This window comes from Mus pahari, chromosome 3 (assembly GCF_900095145.1).
Source record: "Mus pahari chromosome 3, PAHARI_EIJ_v1.1, whole genome shotgun sequence".
Taxonomy (NCBI): Eukaryota; Metazoa; Chordata; class Mammalia; order Rodentia; family Muridae; genus Mus; species Mus pahari.
In genome coordinates this window covers 87,866,611-87,891,637 of record NC_034592.1, presented here as the reverse complement: position 1 = coordinate 87,891,637, position 25,027 = coordinate 87,866,611, and the positions used below count along the sequence as shown (strand labels likewise).

General features: G+C 37.5%; 1 protein-coding gene across 2 annotated transcripts in view; it reads left to right on the top strand.

Moving 5' to 3' along the window:
• Caprin1 (cell cycle associated protein 1) overlaps positions 1 to 25,027 on the top strand; it is a 36,114-nt gene that overhangs the window by 4,224 nt on the left and 6,863 nt on the right. For both annotated transcript variants that reach the window (XM_021194112.1, XM_021194111.2), the window contains 14 exons: positions 10,626 to 10,688; positions 10,775 to 10,861; positions 13,774 to 14,012; positions 14,097 to 14,179; positions 15,233 to 15,370; positions 17,314 to 17,366; positions 17,451 to 17,537; positions 17,733 to 17,888; positions 17,973 to 18,081; positions 19,827 to 19,888; positions 20,730 to 20,840; positions 20,978 to 21,127; positions 21,938 to 22,088; positions 24,675 to 24,869. In XM_021194112.1, the coding sequence (XP_021049771.1) occupies positions 10,626 to 10,688; positions 10,775 to 10,861; positions 13,774 to 14,012; positions 14,097 to 14,179; positions 15,233 to 15,370; positions 17,314 to 17,366; positions 17,451 to 17,537; positions 17,733 to 17,888; positions 17,973 to 18,081; positions 19,827 to 19,888; positions 20,730 to 20,840; positions 20,978 to 21,127; positions 21,938 to 22,088; positions 24,675 to 24,869 (1,684 nt within the window). The remainder of the gene's footprint in view (positions 1 to 10,625; positions 10,689 to 10,774; positions 10,862 to 13,773; positions 14,013 to 14,096; positions 14,180 to 15,232; positions 15,371 to 17,313; positions 17,367 to 17,450; positions 17,538 to 17,732; positions 17,889 to 17,972; positions 18,082 to 19,826; positions 19,889 to 20,729; positions 20,841 to 20,977; positions 21,128 to 21,937; positions 22,089 to 24,674; positions 24,870 to 25,027) is intronic.

Sequence of the window (25,027 nt, the reverse complement as noted above, 5' to 3'; positions counted from 1 at the left end):
GATGTAAAGGATATTTTTAATAGGTGGCATTTAAAATGACTGACAACTCTACAGGGTAAAAGGTTAGCTATTGTTCTCTTTTGCTTTAAAAAAGCCTAACTGAAACTTAAACTGATTGGGAAATATATATATTTCCCTAAAGCAGTGGCTCTCAACCTGTGGGTCATGACCCCTCTAGAGGGTGGGTGGGGTCACCTAAGACCATTTGAAAAATACAGATATTTACATTACAATTATTAAATGAAGTAGTAACAAAAATAATTTTGTGATTGGGAGTCCCTACAACATAAGGAACTATATTAACAGGTCACAGCATTAGGAAGGTGAGAACCATTGCTAAAGGCTGTGTACTTTATGTCTTTGTAATTAATATTCATTAGATAGTGAGGCTAACCTTTCTAGACCTGCAGTGTTTCTTAGAAGTTTCGATGCAACTGTTGTGCAGAGCTTGTGTTAAATGCTCATTCTTTAAACTATTTAATAGATAAAATCTTCTCTTGTGCTAATATAGGTTGGTTTTTTTGTTTGTTTTTGTTTTTCCATTTCAGGTTTTGGGTGAGTTAGCTTCTTAATTCGTTTGCAAGATCCATTCATTCCCAGTGCAGAGGCTAAAGTTACTTGGTTTTATATTCTTGTCTTAGGGGGAAAAAAAACCAATGCTTAATTTAAGAGCAAGGTCGTATTTTATTTTTTGAGAGTCTAAATGTAGCTCTGGTCATCCTGGAATTTGCTATTTAGACAAGACTGGTCTGGAACTCACAGATCACCTGCTGCTGTCTTCTGAGTGCTGGCATTAAAGGAGTGTGCCACTACACAAGTTCACTTTGTTTTGAATTCACCTTGCCAAAGGGAAAAACAATGACATGTAATTAGTTCTCAGCTCTCTTTTGCAACCCCCACCCCCATGGTGTATGATATTTAAAAAGGTTAAGTTGTGAACTCCTTTTCTTGGGTGAGAATAGAATCATGAGTGTTGTTGTGATATGTTAAGTGATAGGTTTTACTTTAGGATACTTATGTGAATAAGAATATATTTTGTGTTATATACAGATTATGAATATAATTTGTTGGAGCTGGAGAGATGGCTTAGCAGTTAAGAGCTCTGTCTATTTTTCCAGAAGTTCTGAGTTCAATTCCCAGCAACTACATGGTGGCTTACAACTGTATAATGGGATCTGATGCCCTCTTCTGTCATGTGAACATAAGTGCAAATAGAGTACTCATAGTTCACACAAACAAAACCCAAAAACCCCACAATTTGTCAAGCAGAAGCTCTCCTGATCTACATAGTAACTCCCAGGACAGCCAGAGCGACACAGGAAGACCCTGTCTCTGGGGTGGGGATGGGGTATATATAATTTGTCATAATCCTTTTTTTCAAAAAGAGAAGGTTTCTGTGCATAACAATCATGGCTGTCCTGAATCTTTCCTTGTTGCCTGACTTTGCCTCCTGAGTGCTGAGATCCAAGGTGTGCGCACCCACTCCTGGCTAAGTCATCATAATATTAAGTGAGCAATTACTAAATTTATATCTTGGGCTAGGTTGAAGATTAATAACTGTCTCATCTTTTTAGAAATCTAGTAAAAATTTGTTGATGAAAGTTGTCATGACTAAGTTGACTTCAATTCTATTGCTATGTTGTTACAGAACCTTAAGTTTTTTAGAGCTAGAGGCCACCTTAGAAATTTGTTCAATTCATTTTATAGAAAAGCAAATAGAAATGTTTCTATAAACTGATCCAGGTCTGAAAGGGTGATTTAATGTTCATAGGGATAATTAGAGTTTGTAACATTGTTTAGCCTATGTGTAATTGTTCACCTTAGTTACCCTGTAGAATGAAATAAACCCTTTTACTTCAAATTCTTTAAAACATTTTAAAATTTATGTGTATGACTGTTTGCCTTAATATATTTATATGTTCTTTGTTATATATGTTTCTATAGTGCCAGCTGAGGAACTGCTTACAGACTGCTGTGATCTGCCTAGTGGGTGCTGGGAATGGAACCGTATCTTTCTAGGAGCAACAAGTGCTCTTAATCTGAGCCATTTCTTTAATGGTCCCAGTTTCACTTTTGAGACAGGATTTTTCTGTGTTACCCTGGCTGTCTTGGAACTTGCTATATAGATCAGAAACTTGCTGTGTATAGACCAAGTGCTATGTATAGACCAAGTTGGCCTCACAGATCTGCCTGCCTCTACCTCCCAAGTGCTGGAATTAAAGGTCTGCACCACTGAGGTGGGCTGTTTGTTTATTTTGATGTTGTCTGTCTTGGTAGTCTGCACAGCCAACAGGAATTGTGTTGAGATTCTTTTTGTAGTTTATTTAATGTTTATGCCTGGGTGTATGTAAGTGCATATGGTTGTGAGTAGCTGTTAGTGTTGGGACCAAATCTGGGTCTTCTGCAAGAGTAGAGTAGGAAGCTTTCTTAATTGCTGAGCTATTTCTCTAGTCTAGCATACAGCTAGGTGTACTGGCATATTCCTTTAATCCTAGCATTTTTAAGGTAGAGGTAGGTGGAGCTCTGTGAGTTCACGGCCAGCCTTGTTTAGAGGTGAGCTCTAGAACAGTCGGCTACATGGGCCTTGTCTCAAAAAACAACCTCCAAAAGGTGAAAAGTTCAATATGCAAGAAAAAAAAAACTTGTTAGACATTAACTACATTGCTGGGTTTTATAAATTGTCTAGGTAATGAACATGCCCGTGTCAGGTATTAGAGCATTATGATTAAATGAAACTTCAAAAAATTTGCTTTTTTTTGTTTATTTTTATTTTTTTGGAGACAGGGTTTCTCTGTATAGCCCTGGCTGTCCTGGAACTCACTTTGTAGACCAGGCTGGCCTCGAACTCAGAAATCCGCCTGCCTCTGCCTCCCCAGTGCTGGGATTAAAGGTGTGTGTCACCACGCCTGGCACAAATTTAAATTGTTTATGTGTGTGTGTGTTCTAGAGCGCAGATTGCAGTGTACCTTTTGAGGTCAGAGAACAATTTTCAGGGGTTCTCACCTTGATGTGTGGCTCCTCTGACTGAACTCAGATCACCTGGCTTGATAGCATGTGCCTTTATTGCCTCAGCCTTCTTGCCATACCTTTGCAAATACTAATACTAGTCAGGGCTGGCTGCGAATTTACAGTGTAGGAGGATGACCTTGAACTCTTGCTCCTCCAGTTTCAGCTTTTCCAGTGCTAGGGATACAGCTATGAATCACGTGCCCAGATAAAACTTCAAAACTTTAAAATGTGGCTTTTTTCTTTTCTTTCTTTTTTTTTTCCTTTTTTGGCAGACCTAGGCATATATTTGCCAGTCTCAATCTTGAAATGTTGTAAACCAGGAATATTTGAGTAACAGACTAGATTCTAGGCTCCTGGGTGTCTTAGTAATGTTGGTCTCCCCCCACCCCCACCTGTACACAATGGGTGTGCAGTAAAGGAGTAGCAGAAGCAAAATTCAGCCCCAAATTTCCCACCAGCTATTCGAGGGCTCCTACTCGAGTATATGTAGAAAGACATGGGAGAGAAAGACTGTCCTGTGTAGAATTAAAGATTCATACTTCCTTGTGCTGGAGAATTAGGTTAGTGGTTAAGAGCACTAACTGTTCTTCCAGAGGATTCAGGCTCAATCCCCAGTATCCACATGGTAGCTCACAACTGTTTGTAACTCTAGTTCCAGGGACTCTGATACCCTCATACAGACATTTCCTGGCAAAACACCAATGAATACAAAATAGAAAGAAATCATTTAAAAGTTGTGCTCTTTGAGGAAAGGCTAGGTGTGCTTTTTGATTGGTCTGCTAAAGAAATCTGCTTTAGCTTTGTTACTTGTCTGCAGTCTTGGGACCTTTATTTACTGCTGTAGGTTCTTCACCTTAAGGGGTTTTAAAGTTGGTTATTATCATTGGAGGTAAGGCTCACTAGTAAACCATTCTGCTTGCTGTTCTTTCCTTACACGTTGTACTAAAGAGCTATATTTCATACTCTGCCTAAAACATTATCTAGAAATATTTGTAGCACCACCAACAATCCTTAATGGATTAATCCATAAAAGGAAAACTTGTACTTTTTTTTTTAAACTTGAATATTTATTTTTCAGGTGGGCAGACAAGTAGAACAATTCTGGTAGTGTAAGCAGGATTTGTCAATACTTTTAGTTTTAGGCAATGGCTTCCTTGTAATATTCTTACTCCAACATAGACATTTAAAAATTTGCTAGGCTTAATCCCAGCATTCAGGCAGAGGCAGATGGGTCTCTGAGTTCAAGGCCAGCCTGGTGTGCAGAGTGAGCTCTAGGGCAGCCAGGATTACACAGGAAACCCTGTCTCAAAAATCAATCTGCCTCGCCGGGCAGTGGTGTCACACACCTTTAATCCCAGCACTTGAGAGGCAGAGGCAGAGGCAGAGGCAGAGGCAGAGGCAGGTGGATTTCTGAGTTTGAGGCCAGCCTGGTCTGCAGAGTGAGTTCCAGGACAGCCAGGGCTGTACAGAGAAACCCTGTCTTGAAAAACCATAATAAAAACAAAACAAAACAAAACAAAACCAACAAAACAGTCTCTCTAACTTACATGACTCGAGGGGAAGAGAATGAATATGAATTTGTGCATGTGTGTGTTCTTCAGTTGTACACAACGATAAGTCTGCAGACTTCTCTTTTTGAGTAGCTTTGTTAAACAGAGCAGCTAATAGTTCTAAGCCTTTTGATTGTTACTTTTTCAACTTTTAACTTTTTTTTAGGTGGTATACTGAGGATCACATTCAGGGCCTTTGACAGACCAGGCAAAAGCACACTAAGCTATGTCTGATCCCAACCTTCAGATTTTGTAAGAATGTGATTCAAAGTAGGTGCTGTTGAAGGTCTTTGACATTTTCTTTTTTCTTATCAGGACAGTATTCCTGCATGGACAGTAAGGGGTTTGCAGGGTTGTCTTTTTAAAGTGTGAAATGAAACTTTTGTATATTAACTTTGCTGTATATTAACTTTGAAAAAAATGAGCGTACTAGATAACATCTAGTAAATACCAAGAAATACCTTCGTCTTACACTCTTAATACTTTTTCGTTTAGGGCAGACTAATGCTACACGAACAGGCCTTCAGCATTTGAAGAGAACTGTTACAGATCTTCTGAGTTGTACGTGTTTTCTCCACTATTCTCTGAAAAAACTGACAATTTTTGCTGCTTTTATGAATTTTACCAGCTACTAAGTCTCAGTGGAGAGTGACTAGGAAGTAGCTGTTTATTGCTTACAGTCAGAAGTGGTATTTCTCCAGGTGATGTGTAGGGAGTGAGGCATTAATAATTTGAATTATCTGGAGAAAGAAGTCACTAATGAATGTGGAAAGATAAAAAAAAAAAAAAGAAAAATCTTTACCTTGCTGTGTCTGGATTTATGGTTTTTAAAGTATTACTGGATTTATTTGGCTTGGGTACAGAAAGTATAGCCAGGTGCTCCTTTTTTTTTTTTTTGGCTTCACTTTATAATCTGTCTTAGGTTAGGTCTCATTAATTTTAAGAACAGAAGTTATCTGGGTTTCCCAGGGTAGCATGGTTTTTCAGATATCTTTCTTGGGACCAGTTACAATTGAATAATTTTATTTTTGGAGTCTTTTAAAATGCATAATTGAAATGGTTTCTTTTGGGATGGTTCAGTAGTTTAGAGCACGTGTTGCTCTTGCAGAGGAACATACTGTGTTTAGTTTCCGGTGCACAAGTGGTGGCTTACTACCATTTGTAACTCCTGTTCTACCTGTTCAGGGTATTTGAGCCCCTCTAATGCTCTCATTGGGCACCAGGTGTGCATATGTGTGCAAATACACACATATGAAGAAGCAGATAAAAAAATTAAAGATGGTTCTATAGTGGGGTTTTTAGCTGTAATAGTCAAGCTTGGGAGCACATTTGTCATAGATACCCATCTTGCTGTATTGATTTTAAAAACCTGTGTCAGTAAAGAGGCTTTGAAGATGATGACTTTGGGAAGGATGGAACCTTAAGATACACTGCTGCTGCTGCTGCTGCTCCTTCTCCTCCTCCTCCTCCTCTTCCTCCTCCTCCTCACCACCATCATCATCTCAGGTTGGAAAAAGGAAACAGCAGTGTTAACGGCAGAGGCTGAAGTGAATCTAGTTAACAGCTGGGATTTGGTGACCTAAAAGATGGATATTGAGATAACATGTAATTTTTCTGGTATATATTATGGCAAGTTATTTTACTGCTACTCTTTTGTTTATAACTCGGTGAAACATGATTGACAATAGTGCCTCACTTGTAAGGTATCTGTCGAATTTCCCATAGTACTGCTGGCTCTAAAAAGAAACTGGAGTTAGAATAGGACAGAATAGCACTTGGTGTAGTTATTTGTAACACAAGCTTGACTTATAGTTGTACTTCTGTGATAGGGTTTCTCTTCTGAGATTTGTTATTTTGGGAAATGCTGTAATTTTATCTTCTTCATGGTACTATAAATGAAAAACTTTAATACAGTTCAGAATATGTAGTAGTTGAAAGAGAAACCTTAATTGACTTCCACAATCGGTGTTTCCAGGCAGTAAGGACAGATGAGTGTTCATTAGTATTATGCTAGGCATTGTCTTTTTTTATGCTACCATTGTAGCTCCATTTTACAGGGAAAAAGGCTTACTTACCCGTTTGTGTTTAAAAACTATCTGTTTTTATCACTATTTTAGATGGGTATGTTCTGGCTTCAGGGAAGAACTCTTACCTTCTGGCCTTTTTATTTCCCTAATCTTCTCCTTTTTGTTATTTTATTTTGTTTGACCTGTTCATGTGGCCAGTCCTCGTAAATTCATTAGCTTATTTTATACTGTGAAATTTAAACCCAAATGTATATGAGTGCTCGTTCTTCATACACACCAGAAGAGGGTATCTGATTTCTAATTGAATTTTGAATTGGAAGTGAAAATGGGAGCAAAAGCATTAAGGTAGTGTCATTTCTTTCTAGTCTGTTTCAAGATAAGGTGGTGTTGGGTAGTAAGTTAATTGTATCTTTTCCCTTACCACAGAAGACTACTTAGTATTTAACTTTACTTGCATGGCAAGCTATTTTTATTTTCTAAAATAACAGGGAACACTGTTGAGGGTTTTTTTTTTTTTTTTTTTTTGTCTAGTACAAGTTTTTCACATTCATAACTGAATTAAATCATAAACCATTTTTAACTTCTGGTACTTTAGTTTATTACCAAGATTTAACAGAAGCACAACTTTTCAGTAAAAGGTAATTATTGAGTGTGAGTTAGCTTTCCATGGCTATGATTTAAAAAAAAAAAAAAAAAAAAAAAAAAAACTGAAGAAAATGAACTTAAAGGAAGAAAGCTTTACTCTGGCTCAGTTTGTGTTCATTTGGCTATGATGTGGTGAATGTGTATGAAACAGAGCTGCTTATCTTAGGGTAGTTGGGAAGAAGAAAAGAGGAAGGAATTGGGGACCCAATAGGTCCCACTTTTTTAGTTTGATGCAAATCACAAGTATTCATAAGTGGATTTTTTTCTTACGAAGTAGTTACTGGGTTAAATTATAAGTTGGTCTAGAAAGTTAACCACGTTTTCTACATTGTTAATAGGTGAACCTTTAAGCAACTTGTTTCTAAATTTAAACTACCTTGTGATGATTCAGTTCAGGAAAATATATATTTGATTCAGAATAATTAAAATTTCCAGATTCTACTGAACTGTTACAAGGAAATTTCATGGTTTGACCTACATGGTTCTCTAACTTAGCTGTGTCAAGAATCACAGAGAGCATATGGACCCCAGCATAGTGGTTCTAGGTTAGCAGGTATACGGTGGTGCCATGTATGTTTGTATGTATGTATTTTTTTAAACCTTTTTTTTTGTTATTTATTTGTTATATGTAAGTACACTGTAATTGTCTTCAGACTCCCCAGAATAGGGCATCAGATTTCATTACAGATGGTTGTGAGCCACCATGTGGTTGCTGGGATTTGAACTCAGGACTTTCGGAAGAGCAGTTAGTGCTCTTAACCGCTAAGCCATTTCTCCAGCCCCTATTTATTTATTAACGTTTCTCTATCTGATGTTGCTGGTTTGAGGGTTATACTTCAGGAATCACTGACTTAGAATAGCTGAGTCTTTGCTTTGTAGAGATTTGATTTTATGTACTAGTGAACAGAGTTTCTAGCTCATCTTTTCTTGGTGATAGTTTTGTCTCAGCGCAGTGATCCTGTAGTGTATATGCTGATTAAACAACTAGAGCCTGGGGGTAGTTCTATGTTTCAATGTAGAAAGTGTTACAGAGCACTATAAAAAGACTGTTACAGTGCCTTCATTTGTTTTATATTCTTAGTCCGCCCCTCCCCCCCTTTCAGGAACTTGTGACCAAAGACTGGTCTGGTTGGTCTGGTTTTTGAAATTCTGAGAGTTTATTGAGATTGTTGTGTAGCTCATGCACCTCTTCCCTCAGAGTGAATACATTTTTTTATTGTAGCGATCCTTCTCACTTTAAAAAAAATGTTGGCTTCTCAAGTTAATATGGTTTGGGCATTTATATCCATGTTAGTAATAGTTCAATTCCAATAAAGGCGCACACAACCAACAGAAAAGCTGGGCAGTGGTGGCGCACACCTTTAGTCCCAACACTCGGGAGGCAGAGGCAGAGGCAGAGGCAGAGGCAGGCGGATTTCTGAGTTTGAGGCCAGCCTGGTCTACAGAGTGAGTTCCAGGACAGCCAGGGCTACACAGAGAAAAACCCTGTCTCCAAAAAATGAAAAACAAAAACAAAAACAAACAAAAAAGCACACACACAACCTTTGTTGCCCTCTGCTGGCCTCTGTGGGCACTGCACAGACACAAATACAGACAACACATACAGACACAAAATATAAGTAACAATAAAAAAATAACAGAAAAAGAAGGGATTATCAGATATAAATAAGCAAATTAAGTGTCCCCAGTTCAGAACTTTTTATTATATACTGGGCCTGATATTTCAGTATCTTCTACATTTCTTTCTTTCTTTCTTTTTTTTTTTAAAGATTTATTTATTTATTATATGTAAGTACACTGTAGCTGTCTTCAAACACTCCAGAAGAGGGCATCAGGTCTTGTTACGGATGGTTGTGAGCCACCATGTGGTTGCTGGGATTTGAACTCCGGACCTTCGGAAGAGCAGTCGGGTGCTCTTACCCACTGAACCATCTCACCAGCCCTATCTTCTACATTTCTAAACTAAGAGAATGAGGTGGAAATATTTTAAACATTTAGAAATATATCTTTTAAGTTAAAATTAAAAGCAAATCAAACCTGGTTTTTTTACTTAAAGGAGAATGAACTGGGGCTGAAGGTAAAATCAGTGCTAGAGTGGAGTTTGCCACATGTAAAAGCATCTGTCTGGGTCAAGCCCCCAGCCCCCAAATTGAAAAAGATGGATGGGTCAGAGGCAAGTAACTAGCAACATTTGCCAGGGTGTTCTGAGGGAATTTAGGTATGTCTTTGTCATAATATAGGCTTGCCAGATAATACAGAATTAATGATTTCCAGTCAGTATGAAGTCTTACATTGTGGAATGGTTCATCTAAAAGTTCTTTTTGTTAGACTTTTATAGTGTAATTCTTCATTTAGCTACTTCCTGCATTAATGGTTGAATGAGCTCAAGTCTATCTGTTGATTTTGACTTGATCCTTACAGAGTTCCCACATGGTTTCTGATGTTCTTACTGCTCTTTACCTGGGCTTGGCTTTTTACTTGATTTAATTTTATTGTCAAGGAACTGTATGCGATTATACTTATTTGAAATATTTTTCCTTTAAGTTGGATTTTTTTTTTAATCCTCTAGTTCTTTACAGTAGTGATAGAGTTCTTGACGCTGTATCATTGTCTGAATATCTTTTGTGAGGTGATCTTTAATGATAAAAACCTGGAAATCTTTTAAGCTAGCTAGCTAGCTTTCTTTCTTTTTTTTTTTTTTTTTTTTTTTTTTTTTTTTTTTTTTTTTTCATTTTTCTAGACAGGCTCTCTTTATGCAGCTCGGGCTATTTTAGAACTCAGTATGTACACGAGGCTGGCCTCAGGCTCCTAGATCACCTGCCTCCCAAGTGTTGGGATTAAAGGCACGTGCCACTATGCCTGGCTAAGTTTTCATCTTAACCAAAAAAAGATGACTTGATAAGGGTTGTTGAAACCCTGCTCAGTTGCATAGAAGCAGTGGAGGAGTGTGAGCATGTATAGTTTTAAGGTGTTTAAGGTAAAATGGGAAAAACTTAACTAGTGAGTTCATTAGGAAATTATACCATCTATTTACATGAGTTCTTTGAAGGATAGGACGATAGACAGAAGCACATCTATTTAGCTTTACAAATGTCCAGTATGTACGGTTGAGTAGAAAAGTATTTCAACCATACTGTGACCCTCGCTCATGTCTTGCTTATATGATGGCATCTGTTTTTGAGTATCCTAAAGAGTAAGCAATATTTTGTTGGCTTACGTACTGGTATTTGATGTCTGTGATTCAGCAATGGTTGGAGTTTCAACTTGAGCTAGATAAATAAAGCTGGAGTACATCTGAAAATTAAGGCAAAATTTGAAGTAGACTTTATTTTATGTTTTCTTATTTGTCCTGGTTAAACTGATGAATGTAATTATTCTCTTTTCTTTTATGTAGGGTAAACTTGATGATTACCAGGAGCGAATGAATAAAGGGGAAAGGCTCAATCAAGACCAGCTGGTAATGATGTTACATTTAATAAAGGCTCAGTGTTTCTTTAAAACAATTTTTTTGTGGTTTCTAATAAAAGTGTGCTCTGATTTCAGGATGCCGTATCTAAGTACCAGGAAGTCACAAATAATTTGGAGTTTGCAAAGGAATTACAGAGGAGTTTCATGGCATTAAGTCAAGATGTAAGTAAAAAATACTGTGTAAAATATTAAAAATTAAGTTAGTGGAAACTATTGTTTGTAGTTAGTCTGTACATTACTGTTGATGAGTTCTCTGCAAGGTGTGGAAATTGGATTAAATTATTTCTTATTAATTTTAATTTGCCAATTCTGTGTAACTGAAAACACTTTGATTTTAGGAAGGACTGAGTTAAATAAAATACCAGAAGGAGACCTGTTATCTTGTATGCTAATTAAAAAATAATACATGCGGTTAGCTTTGATTTGGTACAGTGAAAAACCCTTTTTACGTGATGAGAGACAAGTCCAAGAGAATTAGGAGCCTAAGAGCTCTGATTACTGATTCAGGAGTGCAATTCACTTGGGTTAAGTGATTGACTATTACTTTACTTAAGTAATTGTGTAACCTTGGCTAAGTTACCTAGGTTTGCTGTTCTTATATTAAATTTTCACATGGAAATAAAAAAGCAGGGGAGAAAGAGACAAGACCATCACAGCACCTTAGTTTTCTAATCTACAAAATAATGTTCTCTTTTTATAAAGTTATGCTTATTTGATACATATTTCTAGCACTTTGCTTTATTATCACATCTTATAATTGAGTGTAGAAGGTATAGTTTGATAATTGAGTTTTTAACCAGTGCTTTAGTTTGTTTTATGCCTTAGTCACTGTGATGAGGCACCATGACCAAGGCAACTCATCAAAGACAGCATTTAATCGGAGCTTGTTTAAAGTTTTAGGGATTTAGTCAATTATGGCAGAGAGTACTGTTGTACATCTGCTCCACAGGGACAGAGAGAGAACTGGGCCTGCTTTGGACTTTTGAAACCTCAAAGGCTACACTTATGGCCATACACTTATGGTCCAGTATGGCCATACGCCCTTATCTTTCGCACACAGTACCATTCCTTGATAACTAAGCATTCAAATACATGAGCTGATGGGAGCTGCCACAATGCCTCTGTAACAGAATATCAGAGATTGGACAATCTATAATGAAGAAAAATGTATTTCTCTGAGACACTGGAAGTTCAAGACCAAGGCATTGGCATTTGGTGTGGGTCCTAGAACTGTTCATTCACAAGATAGTAGAAGAGGGAAGAACAAAGAGCGTGATCCTACGTCCACAAACTGTTGTCATAGCAATGATCACTAGTTCATCATGGTGGTGTTCTTTGGACCCATGTAATTGAATTTAGATCTTTAAAATTCCAGTACAGGAATGCTAGATACGAGGTTACACAGAAACCGTACTAACCAAGTGGAAGATACTTGGTTTAGGTCAGAACTTTAAGCTTGATGAACCCTTTCTCCTTCACACTTCCTATGCTTTATAAATAGTTTACTTTTTAAAAAGATGTTATGCAGTTAATTTACTCTGACCCTTTGATATATTTTTCACAATAAGTAGATATCTTTTTTATTTTGTATCAAATAGTAGCTTTAGCCCAGTTCGTTTTAATCTACCTTATTCATACCTTCGCTGCTTAAGCTGATATATCTCTCACATTTAGTATAAAAGAAGACTTTGGGCTAGGGAGATTGCTGAGTTGGTTAAAGTGAGGACCTGAATTAGATCCCAAGAACCTATATGCAAGTCGTGTGTGGAGGCATTTGGTTATAATCTTAGCTCCAAGGAGAGGAAGACAGGCAGATCTCTGGGGCCAGGGAGAGAGCCTGTCTCAAAAAGGAACCTGAGGGGTATGGTTTCTCAGGAAGGATATCCTAGATCTTCCTGCCTCCAGATTTATTTGTCCACATGTGTACGTGTTGTATGCACACTGAAGCACATGCAGTTATTTCTTTTGGATAGGTATTTTTGTTTTTGTTTTTTCTTCACATTCCTACTTCTCTTCCTGTTTGTGCCTCCAGCTACCTATGAAAGACCTTCCTCATTTAAACTGCTTCTCCCAACATTGAAAAGCTCATCCATTTCAGTAGACGACATTTCCACCTTGTAAGCTTACTTGCCCATCCTAAATTAGACCTTAGCCCTGTTTATATACGTTTATTGCTATAATTGCATTTACCTCCTCTGCTGCCAATATAAATTGTGTTATTAAAATGTTCATTATTTCTTCATTTCTCTAAGTTTTAAAAATTTTAAAAAGATTTCTGTTTTATGGGTATTTTTCCTACATGTGGGTCTATGTACCACATGTATGCATATCTTTGGAAACCAGAAAAAGGCTCAGATTCCCTGGTACTGGAATTAATTGTACTGTTGGGAATATATACTATGGATGCTGGGAATTGAACCTGGGTCCTCTAGAAGAGCAGCCAGTGCTCTTTGAACCCTGAGCCAACTCTCCAGTCCCCAAACTATAGGTATTGTATGTATATCTCCATTTTTTTTTTTTTAAAGATTTATTTATTTATTATATGTAAGTACACTGTAGCTGTCTTCAGACATTCCAGAAGAGGGCATTGGATCTTGTTACGGATGATTATGAGCCACCATGTGGTTGCTGGGATTTGAACTCCAGACCTTCGGAAGAGCAGTCGGGTGCTCTTACCCACTGAGCCATCTCACCAGCCCTCCATTTTGTTTTTTGTGTCAGTTTATCTTAATTAAGCTTGAGGTAGTTGGAAAGGATAAAAGAAAAAAGTGCCCTAAGCTGATGCTAACATGAAAGAGGAGAGAAATACTTGACTTTGATGCTGCCCTTTCAGCCTTTCAAGGAAAAAGATGGGGGAACTGAGGGGGAAAAAGACATCCTTCATTGAACTTACATGGTCTCCTTTTCTCTGTCAGTATTCTACGTTCATGAGGACAATTTTATTATGATTTTTCAAGTACTGAATTCTGATGTCATGAGTGAGTGCAGCAAGGAGTAAGTGGTGGATGTTTGGCTTGTTCTTGCATAGAATGTACTTAAGTTGGACTGTGTGTTGGGTTTATGTTCTTTGACAGATTCAGAAAACAATAAAGAAGACAGCACGTCGGGAACAGCTTATGAGAGAAGAAGCAGAACAGAAGCGCTTAAAAACTGTACTTGAGTTACAGTATGTATTGGACAAGCTGGGAGATGATGATGTGAGAACGGATCTGAAACAAGGTTTGAGTGGAGTGCCAATATTGTCTGAAGAGGAGTTGTCAGTGTTGGATGAGTTCTACAAGCTAGTAGACCCTGAGCGTGACATGAGTTTAAGGTATGGTATCTGGAACAGAATCTTAAGAGATATTGCTCTCATTGGCAGGTGGAAGGTAGTTAATGTTTTCTTTGTTATTACAAGGTTAAATGAGCAGTATGAACATGCCTCAGTTCACTTGTGGGATTTGCTGGAAGGGAAAGAAAAGCCTGTGTGTGGAACAACCTGTGAGTATCACAGATAATTCTGAGTTTATAGCTAGGAATCTTTAAAATACTTTTCTGCTTAAGGCATTTTGCAAGTATATAAATAACAGTTTGCATTTATTTTTATGCAGTCTTTTTCTGGCATGCTTCAGTGACATTTCTTTGTTTCTTTTTATACTTGATACCTTCTTGGGGCAAGATTTGTAGATGGCTTTTCTTCTTCCATGAAATACTTATCGTTTATCTACCTCCTGTCAGCTTGTACAGCAGTTATACCAGGGAACTTAGGTCTCAGCCTAAGTCTAGTCTGTTACGTTTCATTGTGTAATTTTGTTAATTTTTTATCTTGATACCCCTTCTGGTAGACTAAAATTAGTAAGCATGTATTGCCTTTTTATATTGTTTTAATTGATTATTTTTAAAGATTATTTCTAAGCTGGGTGTGGTGGTGTGCACCTTTAATCCCAGCACTTGGGAGGCAGAGGCAGGAGGAGCTCTGAGGCCAGCCTGGTCTACAGAGTGAGTTGGGGGTAAAGCCAGAACTATACGGAAACACCGTCCTAAAAACTAGAGAGAGATATTTATTTCTAATTATTTGTGTGTTTTGTATGTGCGTGTGCGTGTGTGTGTGTGATGTGTATGTATCTATATGAATATACATGTGAGTACAAGTACCTGAGAAGACCATAAGAGAGCATCAGATCCCTTGGATGTGGCATTTAGATGTTTGGGAGCCAACCCATGTGGACTTTGGTCTTCTTGCAAGTGCTCTTAATCCCTGAACTTCTTGTCTAGTGCCCACCAGGCCCAACACATACAGTATGTTCAACAGAAGTTTTTATTGAGTAAATAATCTTAGCTTTATTCCCTCCTTATTTGCTTAGTATAGTAGTCTAGATAGATTCCTTTTTCATTCCTATCATGTTGTAATTTATGTATGTGTGTGTGTTTATTTTACTAACATGATTACTTTTTCTTATTGCTTTTGTAGAATATTAATTTTTTTCAAATTTTTATTCAAAAAAATTTTCAATTCAAATTGTCAGTGTAACATTGTAATCTCTATTTTTTTAGATAAAGCACTAAAGGAAATTGTTGAGCGTGTTTTTCAGTCAAACTACTTTGATAGTACTCACAATCATCAAAATGGGTTGTGTGAGGAGGAAGAGGCGGCTTCAGCACCCACAGTAGAAGACCAGGTAGCTGAAGCTGGTGAGTATTTGGGTAGATATGAGTAGTAGTTTTTGTTCTGGCCTTAATTTCCTTTTCTTTTCTCATTCATTCATATGTATGTATGTATGTATGTATGTATGTATGTATGTATGTATGTATATGTGTATGTAAAATCTGTATACTCAAATACCCTTTGAACATGGCAAAGTACATTCAGCCATCTGAAGTATTCAGAACCCATCATGTATCTTAAAGGCCCCCATCACAGGTAAATTGGTAACTCTCTTGCCTACTTAGTATTGTTGGATAAGGAGTGTGGGTTAGTCGCAGTTCTAAGGATTTTTGTCTGGCATGTTTTACTCTCAGCATACCAACATATAGTATGATAACTATATTGGAACTATATATATGGAACTTCTAGAGATCTGTCTTCCTCTGCCTATTGAGTGTTAAATTATCATTTCTTTTTTTACGACTGTATATAGAACTCTATGGCTTGAACTGTAAACTCCTTATCTGCTAGGGAGTTTTTTGCAGTTCATGTTTAGCATCTTAAGAAACACTAAGTGTGACTAGACAGCCTGAGTACTTTCATGATAATTATTAAGTTGATGAATAAAATTGAATATAGTTGGATACTATAAAAATTTTGTGATAGTTCATAAAGTATAAGTTCAGAACTGAATTGCTTAAGGTAAAAACATACAACACCAGCTATCTAACTTGGGGTAATCACTGCAACCTTTTATACCCCAAGTTTCCATTTAGTGTGTGAGGGATGTATTCAGTAAGGCACATGGTATACACTACTGTGCTACTATGCTGAAGCCAGAAGGGAAGAATGCTTATTGGTGGAATATAGGTAAAACATTTTTTGTGGCTTTACTTTTTACGCTTTTACTAATAGATGAAGAGTTTATTGTTTTTTCCTTCCTTTAGACAGTCTTAGCATTTAGCTCCCTCTGACTTAGAACTCCTAGAAATCTGCCTGCCTCTGCTTAATAAGTGTTAGTTAAGTTTAAAGGTGTGCATCAAATTGGGCATGGTGGCACATGACTTTACAGTCCCACTACACAGGAGGCAGAGGTAGGAAGAGCTCCTGTGTGGCCTGTCTGCTCTGTAGAGTGAGTTTCTCCAATCTAGAAGGTTTTTATTTTCATCATGCCTGCCATGGGAAACTACTGTTAATGCTGAAATGACTCACTCATTCTGGAACGAAGTAAAGAAACTTAGAAGTGTGGTTACTGACTATAAAAGTGGGAAAGGATAAGAATTTATCAGTAATATATTCTGATTATGTGATTGTATAATGATAATGTTACTTTAGAGTTTAAGTAGAATTGATACCATTAAAACACTCACTTATATGTGGGTATCATTTACAAGCAGAATTTTCTTTTTCCTTCGTTTGTTTGTTTGTCTGTTTTCAAGACAAGGTTTCTCTGTGTAATAGCCCGGGCTGTTTTAGAACTCACTTTGAAAGACCAGCCTGGCCTCAAACTCAGAGATACTTCTGTTTCTGCCTCCCAAGTGCTTGTGCCACCATTGGACTGGCTGCAGACTTTTTTCTTAAAAAGCAGTTTTAGGTTCTTAGTTAAATGAACATAAGAGGGGTTAAGAACATTGGTTACTCCTGCAGAGGAGTAGGGTTTGATTCTAGCAATCCACAGAATTGCTCACAACTGTCTGTAAGGACATTTGCCACCCTCTTCTGGCCTGTGTGAACACACTACGTATGCTTAGTACACAGACATGCATATATATATATATATTAGATATAAAATATCTATTTATATAACAAAAGGTTTTTAATTGCTACCGGTCTTTCCTTTTCAATTGCATAACTTCCTTACCACAGCATTCCTGTGAGAGGTACATTTGTGTTTCCCCTTTGGTTCCTTGTATATTCTGTAGATTTTCTACTGTTATAGTTTCCTCTCACCTAAATAAATCTTTCTCCTATATTTCCTTTTTAACTCTAGAACCTGAGCCAGCGGAAGAATACACAGAGCAAAGTGAGGTTGAATCAACAGAGGTACGATTTCTTCAAAAAGTTCAGTACCACCTTTACCTTTCTACCTTCCCAACAGACATCACAAACAGTGACTTTTCTTTTTAGTATGTCAATAGGCAGTTCATGGCAGAAACACAGTTCAGCAGTGGTGAGAAGGAGCAAGTGGATGAGTGGGCAGTTGAAACAGTTGAGGTAAAAGTTCTTTGTATTGTGAGGTTAATATCTTTTGACTTTAGTGATTTCTACCTGTCCTGGGGGAAAAAATAGGTGCTTTTTTTTTTTTTTATTGACACATTAATTATAATAAAAACATCACATAATTAATAGTGTTTAGTGTTTGGGAAACAGCCATGAAAATAGTATTTTCTTTTCTCTCTTCTATTTTAGGTTGTAAACTCACTCCAGCAGCAACCTCAGGCTGCATCCCCTTCAGTACCAGAGCCCCACTCTTTGACTCCAGTGGCTCAGTCAGATCCACTTGTGAGAAGGCAGCGTGTACAAGATCTTATGGCACAAATGCAAGGGCCCTATAATTTCATACAGGTAGGTATATTTTAGTAAAGCACCATTAATAGTAAATTTAAATGTATGTTGTTTGATGTAATTCAGTTATATCCTGACTTGTAGGATTCAATGTTGGATTTTGAAAATCAGACGCTTGATCCTGCCATTGTATCAGCACAACCTATGAACCCTACCCAGAACATGGATATGCCTCAGCTGGTTTGCCCTCAGGGTTAGTAATAATGATTTTAAAAGTTATAATTTTTTAGAAAAAAATGTGTGTGCATGTATTTTCATATGTGGCATATGTATGTTGTCTGAACAACTTAGTACCGGTCTTTCCTCCTATGTGGGTTCTGAGGAGCAAACACAGGTCATTAGGCTTTGTGGGGCATGCTGCTTTTTTGTCCACTCTGGATCACCTTACCACCTTCCACAGTCTGTTTTTAGCCCCTCCTAGCTCAGCAATAATTATGAGAGGAAATATAAGACAGTATAATCTTCAGAGGTTTTGAAAGTTAGTTTTGCTCACTTTTTAATGCTTTATTTTGAGTCTTTTAATTTGATGTGAAATCTTGTCTAGTTTTATCATTTCTTGTAACATTTTTATTGGCATAGATAAATAGAATTGACTTCTCAAACTGAACACAGCAGCATCTAAATGTAAAGATACTGTGCTGCAGAGATCTACACTGGTTTTTGTTTTTTCATTTATGAATTACCCTCTCTACCTCCATGTAACAACCACTCTCTTCTGATACTCTTTTTTTTTTTAAAGATTTATTTATTTATTATATGTAAGCACACTGTAGCTGTCTTCAGACACTCCAGAAGAGGGAGTCATGTCTCATTGCGGATGGTTGTGAGCCACCTTGTGGTTGCTGGGATTTGAACTCAGGACCTTCGGAAGAGCAGTCGGGTGCTCTTACCGGCTGAGCCATCTCACCAGCCCCCCCCCCTTTTTTTCTTTTTTAATTATTTATTTTATATAAATACACTGTCCTCAGACACAACAGAAGAGGGCACTGGATCCCATTACAGACGGTTGTTAGGAATTGAACTCAGGACTTCTTGAAGAACATCTTAAAAAGTTTGATTATGTGTGTGAGTCAGGTATTCTTGGAGGTTAGAGGATGATTGATCCCTTAGCAGTGGAGTTTTAAGTGATGTGAGCCGCCTGTGTGCTCTTACATGCTGAGCCTCAATTTCAAAAATCTTAAGAATAAAAATACTAAATGTTGCTTGTGTGGACACTTGCAGCTTGAGGGAGAATTTCTGATTCTCCTATGAAGGGGATGCATGAGAGGAAGAGATGAACACGACATGCAGTTCTATATCATTGAAGTAGCAGCGTGTTGAATGGATCTCTATAGGACCACTAGCAATTTTGATCTTGCTCTTCACACCAGAACGTACATCAAAGTAGTATAAAGAAACACGGACTCTAATGTTTGGGTGCCTGCAGAGGCCAGAGAGGGTATTGACCACCTGAAGTTACAAGTTGTTGCGAGTCCACCTGCTGTGGATGCTGAAAGCCAAACTCTGGTCCTTTGGAAGAGGAGTGGGCCATCCTTCCAGGACCAGATTTTGAGGTTACTAGGTTCTTGAAATTAGGCTATAACAACCAGGAAATCCTAACTTCTAGACCACGTGGGATTGTGTTACTTTCAGAGACAGAATTTCTCAAAAGTAACTGGCACTGGTTGTTGTTATTAACTGTTATTCTTATTGATTACTTTTGTTAGTGGCACTGTATTCTATCTTCCATACACACAATAAAGCAGCTATGAGAGTCAACTGTAATCACTGCCAGTAACTAATGCTGAAATATTAGACATAGTCTGCAATCTATTTTCCTGCTATGAAAATGCTCATTAATCACTTATAGAAATTTGGCTGTTATACTATGTATATTTAAGAAATTGGATTTTCTCTGAAGAAATTTCATTTTGTGTAACAGTTTTCTTAATATTGTAGTTCATTCTGAATCTAGACTTGCCCAATCTAATCAAGTTCCTGTGCAACCTGAAGCCACACAGGTAAGAATGAATAAGAGTATTCAATAGGTTTGTTAGTTGAATCTCATTTCTTTCTTAGTGATGCATTTGGTCACTTTTCAAGAGTTCGGATTCAAACTCATTGGCAGTTTGTAGTTATTAGCACTTATTTCCATGCTTGTATTTGCTTTTTCTTTGATAACTAAAATTTTTCATGCTTAGACCTTGACTAAGGACTTTTTGTTTTTCAACATTCTTGTATTAAAACAATTGTCTGTATTTAAAACAGTTATTTTCCAAATTATGGTTTTATACTTATTAGACAAAGGTTTAATTTAATTTTGAGATTTAAATGTCAATATAGTTTGCAGTATTTTTGTTTCGAGAAAAAGGCTAAACGTGTAGCACTTACCTTATTGGCCTGGAATTTGCTATATAGAACCTGAAGTCACAGAGACCTGCCACCCCTAGCCCCTTGCCCTCCCCCCTTGTGCTGGGATTGAAGGTGTGTGCCACCTATCCAGCAAGGAATGTATAAAATCTTAGTTTCAAAGTGAAAATAGAAATTCTTTTATTTATTTATTTATTTATTTATTTATTATTTATTAATTATATGTAAGTACACTGTAGCTGTCTTCAGACATTCCAGAAGAGGGCGTCAGATCTTGTTACAGATGGTTATGAGCCACCATGTGGTTGCTGGGATTTGAACTCCAGACCTTTGGAACAGCAGTCGGGTGCTCTTACCCACTGAGCCATCTCTCCGGCCCCCGAAATTCTTTTAATAAACATGTCTTTTCTTTGCATCTGTATTAGGGTTGGTATAACATGTCTTTAATTTTGTTAGAAGAAAATAAGGTTTGAGGTCTTGATTTCTGTATAGGTTCCTTTGGTTTCATCCACCAGCGAGGGGTATACAGCATCTCAGCCCTTGTACCAGCCGTCTCATGCTGCAGAGCAGCGGCCGCAGAAAGAGCCGATTGATCAGATTCAGGTAAGTTCTGTTACCAAGCATCAGTTGGCATGGTACCTTATAAATGTAAATCTTTTTGTAAAGTTATATTTATTAACATATATAAGTTGGAAGTAGTTTACCACTAAAGTACGTTTGTTTGTTTGCTTTGTGTTTAGGCAACCATATCTTTAAATACAGACCAGACTACAGCACCCTCATCCCTTCCTGCGGCTTCTCAGCCTCAGGTGTTCCAGGCTGGGACAAGTAAACCTTTGCACAGCAGTGGAATCAATGTCAATGCAGCTCCATTCCAATCCATGCAAACGGTGAGCACTTAGCATTTTCTAGTGTGTATGAATCACACTAAACGGAGCTGAAATAGAGCTTGTAATTATGTGTTATTTTTACTGATCAGTAAACTATATTTCTTAGGCTTCTCAGTGAGCCTTATTTATATATTTTAGCTTTACTCCAAAGGTTAGAAGATTTAACAAAGTATAAGCAAAACAAAAGAGAGCCAGAGGGAGATGAGTGGGGAGGGGTCTGCTGCCAAGTCTGATTTCCTAAGTTGAATCCTTGGAACTCAAGTGGTAGAAGAAAACTGATTCTGAAAGGTGTCCTCTGACCCCCACATGTGCAGTGTATGCACATAAACACACACTACATCTTTAAAACAAAAAGTATAATATAGTACTTGTGGAGTTATAACCTAGTTATATAATTGTTGACATTTTGCTCTTTTAGCTTAATCTTTATTTTACTGAAATGTTTGAAAGATTTAGATATTATATACTTCATTGGTTTATCAGTAATTATCTTTAAATTGTATAATTTCTAGAAAAAGTATTATAACCTAGAATACAGTTGAATTAGTACACAAAGGATTGCCTGAAACACTAAGCATGTAAGACTTTTTCATTAATGTATTAATAAGAGTAAACTTTAAATGAGTTAACATGGTATCTTATCAAGAAGTCAGTGAGAGACATGAAAGCCTTTTTGTGATGTGTGCGTCTTTTTTTTGTTTGTTTGTTTTTTAAAGTTACATTTGAAGGGAAGGCTGAACTGAGATATTGGAAGTCTAAACCAAAATTAAAGGCATGAACCAATCATTCGTTTACTTTGGTTTGCTACAGGTGTTCAATATGAATGCTCCAGTTCCTCCTGTTAATGAACCAGAAACGTTAAAACAACAGAGTCAGTACCAGGCCAGTTATAACCAGAGTTTTTCCAGTCAGCCTCACCAAGTGGAACAAACAGAGCTTCAACAAGACCAGCTGCAAACGGGTAAGAAGGCCAGGGTAACTTTCTTTTCAGCCCTTTAAACTTCCCATGGACGCCCTACTTTGATATTCATTGCCTATTTTTTCGTTTGTTGTTAAACATGTCTGTATTTCTAAACACATATTACAACTTCATCAGTCTCTGTCATGCTCATTGTATACGTGTGTTTAGGGGTGACCACTTGGTGTTGGAGAGTTCATTGCTGTGCTCTTCTCTGCTGCGGAAGACTAGTTCTCCTGCTCTCAATATTCCTTGGTTTTCTCTAGCTCTTGTCTAGGTTGAGGCCTCATAGGTCGTCCCTCCACCCCCATGTTCTCCTTATGATATCTCTATATGATACCTTTGCTCAGGTCATATTTAGGCATTCATGTTGGTGAGACTTCATACTTGTAGCTTCTGATGCTTCTAGGAGACAGCAAAGTGCATATTCTTCTGTCTCAACAATCTTACTCCCCTTCTGCAGTGATCCTGAACATTAGGAGCCAGGGGAGTTGTACTATAGATGAATCAGTTGGGACTGTTCTACATTTGGGTTGGTTGTGGTTTTCTTTAATGGTCTCCATTGATAAGAGAAGTTTCCTTGTTAAGGGTGAGGACTATACTTGTCTGGCTAAACCCTGAGAAAGGAGATTTTCAGTCTTTTTAAAGTTTTAGTTAATATAGTGTGTGTGTGTATGTGTGAGAGAGGGAGAGGGAGCTGTGTTGGGCATGAATGCCACAACTACACTTCTATACCAAGTTCGTTTTATCTGCTCAGCCATTTCATACTTTGTTTGACAGCATTAGGGCAGTTTACACTTTATTTAAAGTGGCTGTCCACAAGAGTTTTTTTTATAGTATACCAGTTAATGTTATGATTTTTCTGGAATTGAATTTGTTATTGAATTATAGAAACTGTTCATTGTTTATATAGCTTACTGCCATGATACTGCCAGTAGGAGGGAGGTTGGGGAAAACACATACATGGATTATAATTGGTTAGACCAGGTTGAAATCCTTTTTGGCCTGTAGGTCATAATTTAAAATGTTTTCATGCACACATTATACACTAATACACACGGGCAAAACACTCATAAAAAATTAAAGGCCTTATTTAAAAAGAAAAACAAAAACCTAAAACTTGAATTTGTTGATGTATACATTTGTTCCGCAGCAAGTATGTGGTGGCATCCAGAGGGCGCTTTGGAGTCAGTTCTCTACTTATACATCAGTGAGGGTCACAGGTTTGCAGTTTCTTAAATTTATTCATTTGTACTTGTCACATTTTGACTTTCATGTCTATATGCAAATGCCACCTCATAAATATTTTCATCACTCCAAATATAGCTTATTCACGGTCACTCAGTCTATGCCTCATCTTTTTTAGAGTTAGTAAAGTGTCTACGTGGATAAGACTGGTAATTTGTTTCTAGCAAACTGCTTGATGTGTTCTCAGCCTTGCATTAATTTGAATAAAATCTAATTAGTAACTTGTTCCTACATGGAAACAACAAAAAGAATCTGGAAAAGAATCTTTTTTTCTTTCCCTTTCCCTTTCCTGTGCCATTCTTTCTCTCTTTTGAGACAGGGTCTGACCATGCCTGGTACTTGCTGTGCAAAACAGGCTGGTTTGGAATACACTGGTCTTAATTCTGGGTCTGAAGGCCTGCCTAATGTGTGCCTTCTTAGAACTAGCCCTTCCAGTAGGTGGAATGCCAGTGTGAGTACTTGTAGCAACTTCTAAGTTGGCTATACTTGTCATTTTACATAGGCACCAAAGGCTGCTAAGCTGAAAGCTGCTAATGTTTCAGATATGAAATCACTTACCTATGAATATGATTCATATTTCAGATAGTGAAATAACTGTAAGAAAACTTTATTAAGGTCGTTTACACTGAAAAATGACATATATTGTTTGATTATATCACTCTTGTGAATTATGGGATCTACTTATGCTAGAAGGTCAGTTTTTCTCAACAGGTGTTGGCAATATAGAACCTTTTCAAATTATATGTATGGAAGAGTTGTATGCTCTGCTTTTAAAAGTTTAGAATTACTATTGGGGAAATGACCCTCTAGCTCAATCTTATAGGTGGGTAGGGCAGGAATAGGGACTTTGTTGTAATTTCCTGTTACTATGCAAATTTATTAGAATAACTGAACTTTAAGAATAGAGTGCAGAGCCGGGCATGGTGGCGCATGCCTTTAATCCCAGCACTCGGGAGGCAGAGGCAGGCGGATTTCTGAGTTCGAGGCCAGCTTGGTCTACAAAGTGAGGTCCAGGATAGCCAGGGCTATACAGAGAAACCCTGTCTTGAAAAAACAAAAAAACAAAACAAAACAAAACAAAATAGAGTGCAGGAGCTAGGTGGAACATGTCTTTAATCCCAGCATTCAGGAGACAGAGGCAGGTGGATCTCTTGAGTTTGAGGACAGTCTGGTCTTCAGAGCTAATTTCAGGACAGTCAGGGCTACGCAGAGAGAAACTATCTCGAAAAACAAACAGAAAGGAAGGAAGGGCAGAACATTTGTTATAATTGAGGAAGTCTATGGGAGAAGGAATGGTAATGAAGTCTTTGTTTATGTATATATAAACTTTTCTTTTAACAGTGGTTGGCACTTATCATGGATCCCAGGACCAGCCTCATCAAGTGCCCGGTAACCACCAGCAACCCCCACAGCAGAACACTGGCTTTCCACGTAGCAGTCAGCCTTATTACAACAGTCGTGGGGTATCTCGAGGAGGGTCTCGTGGTGCCAGAGGCTTGATGAATGGATACAGGGGCCCTGCTAATGGATTTAGAGGTAAGCAAATAATAAGGCAACTTCTGATTATTTTTTGCAGTTTCAAGGCTTTCCTGACTTGTAAGATGAGAAGTATATCTCAGAATTTTGAGAAAGTTACTTCTCTGCATATATATATAATATTATATATATATATATATATATATATATATATATAT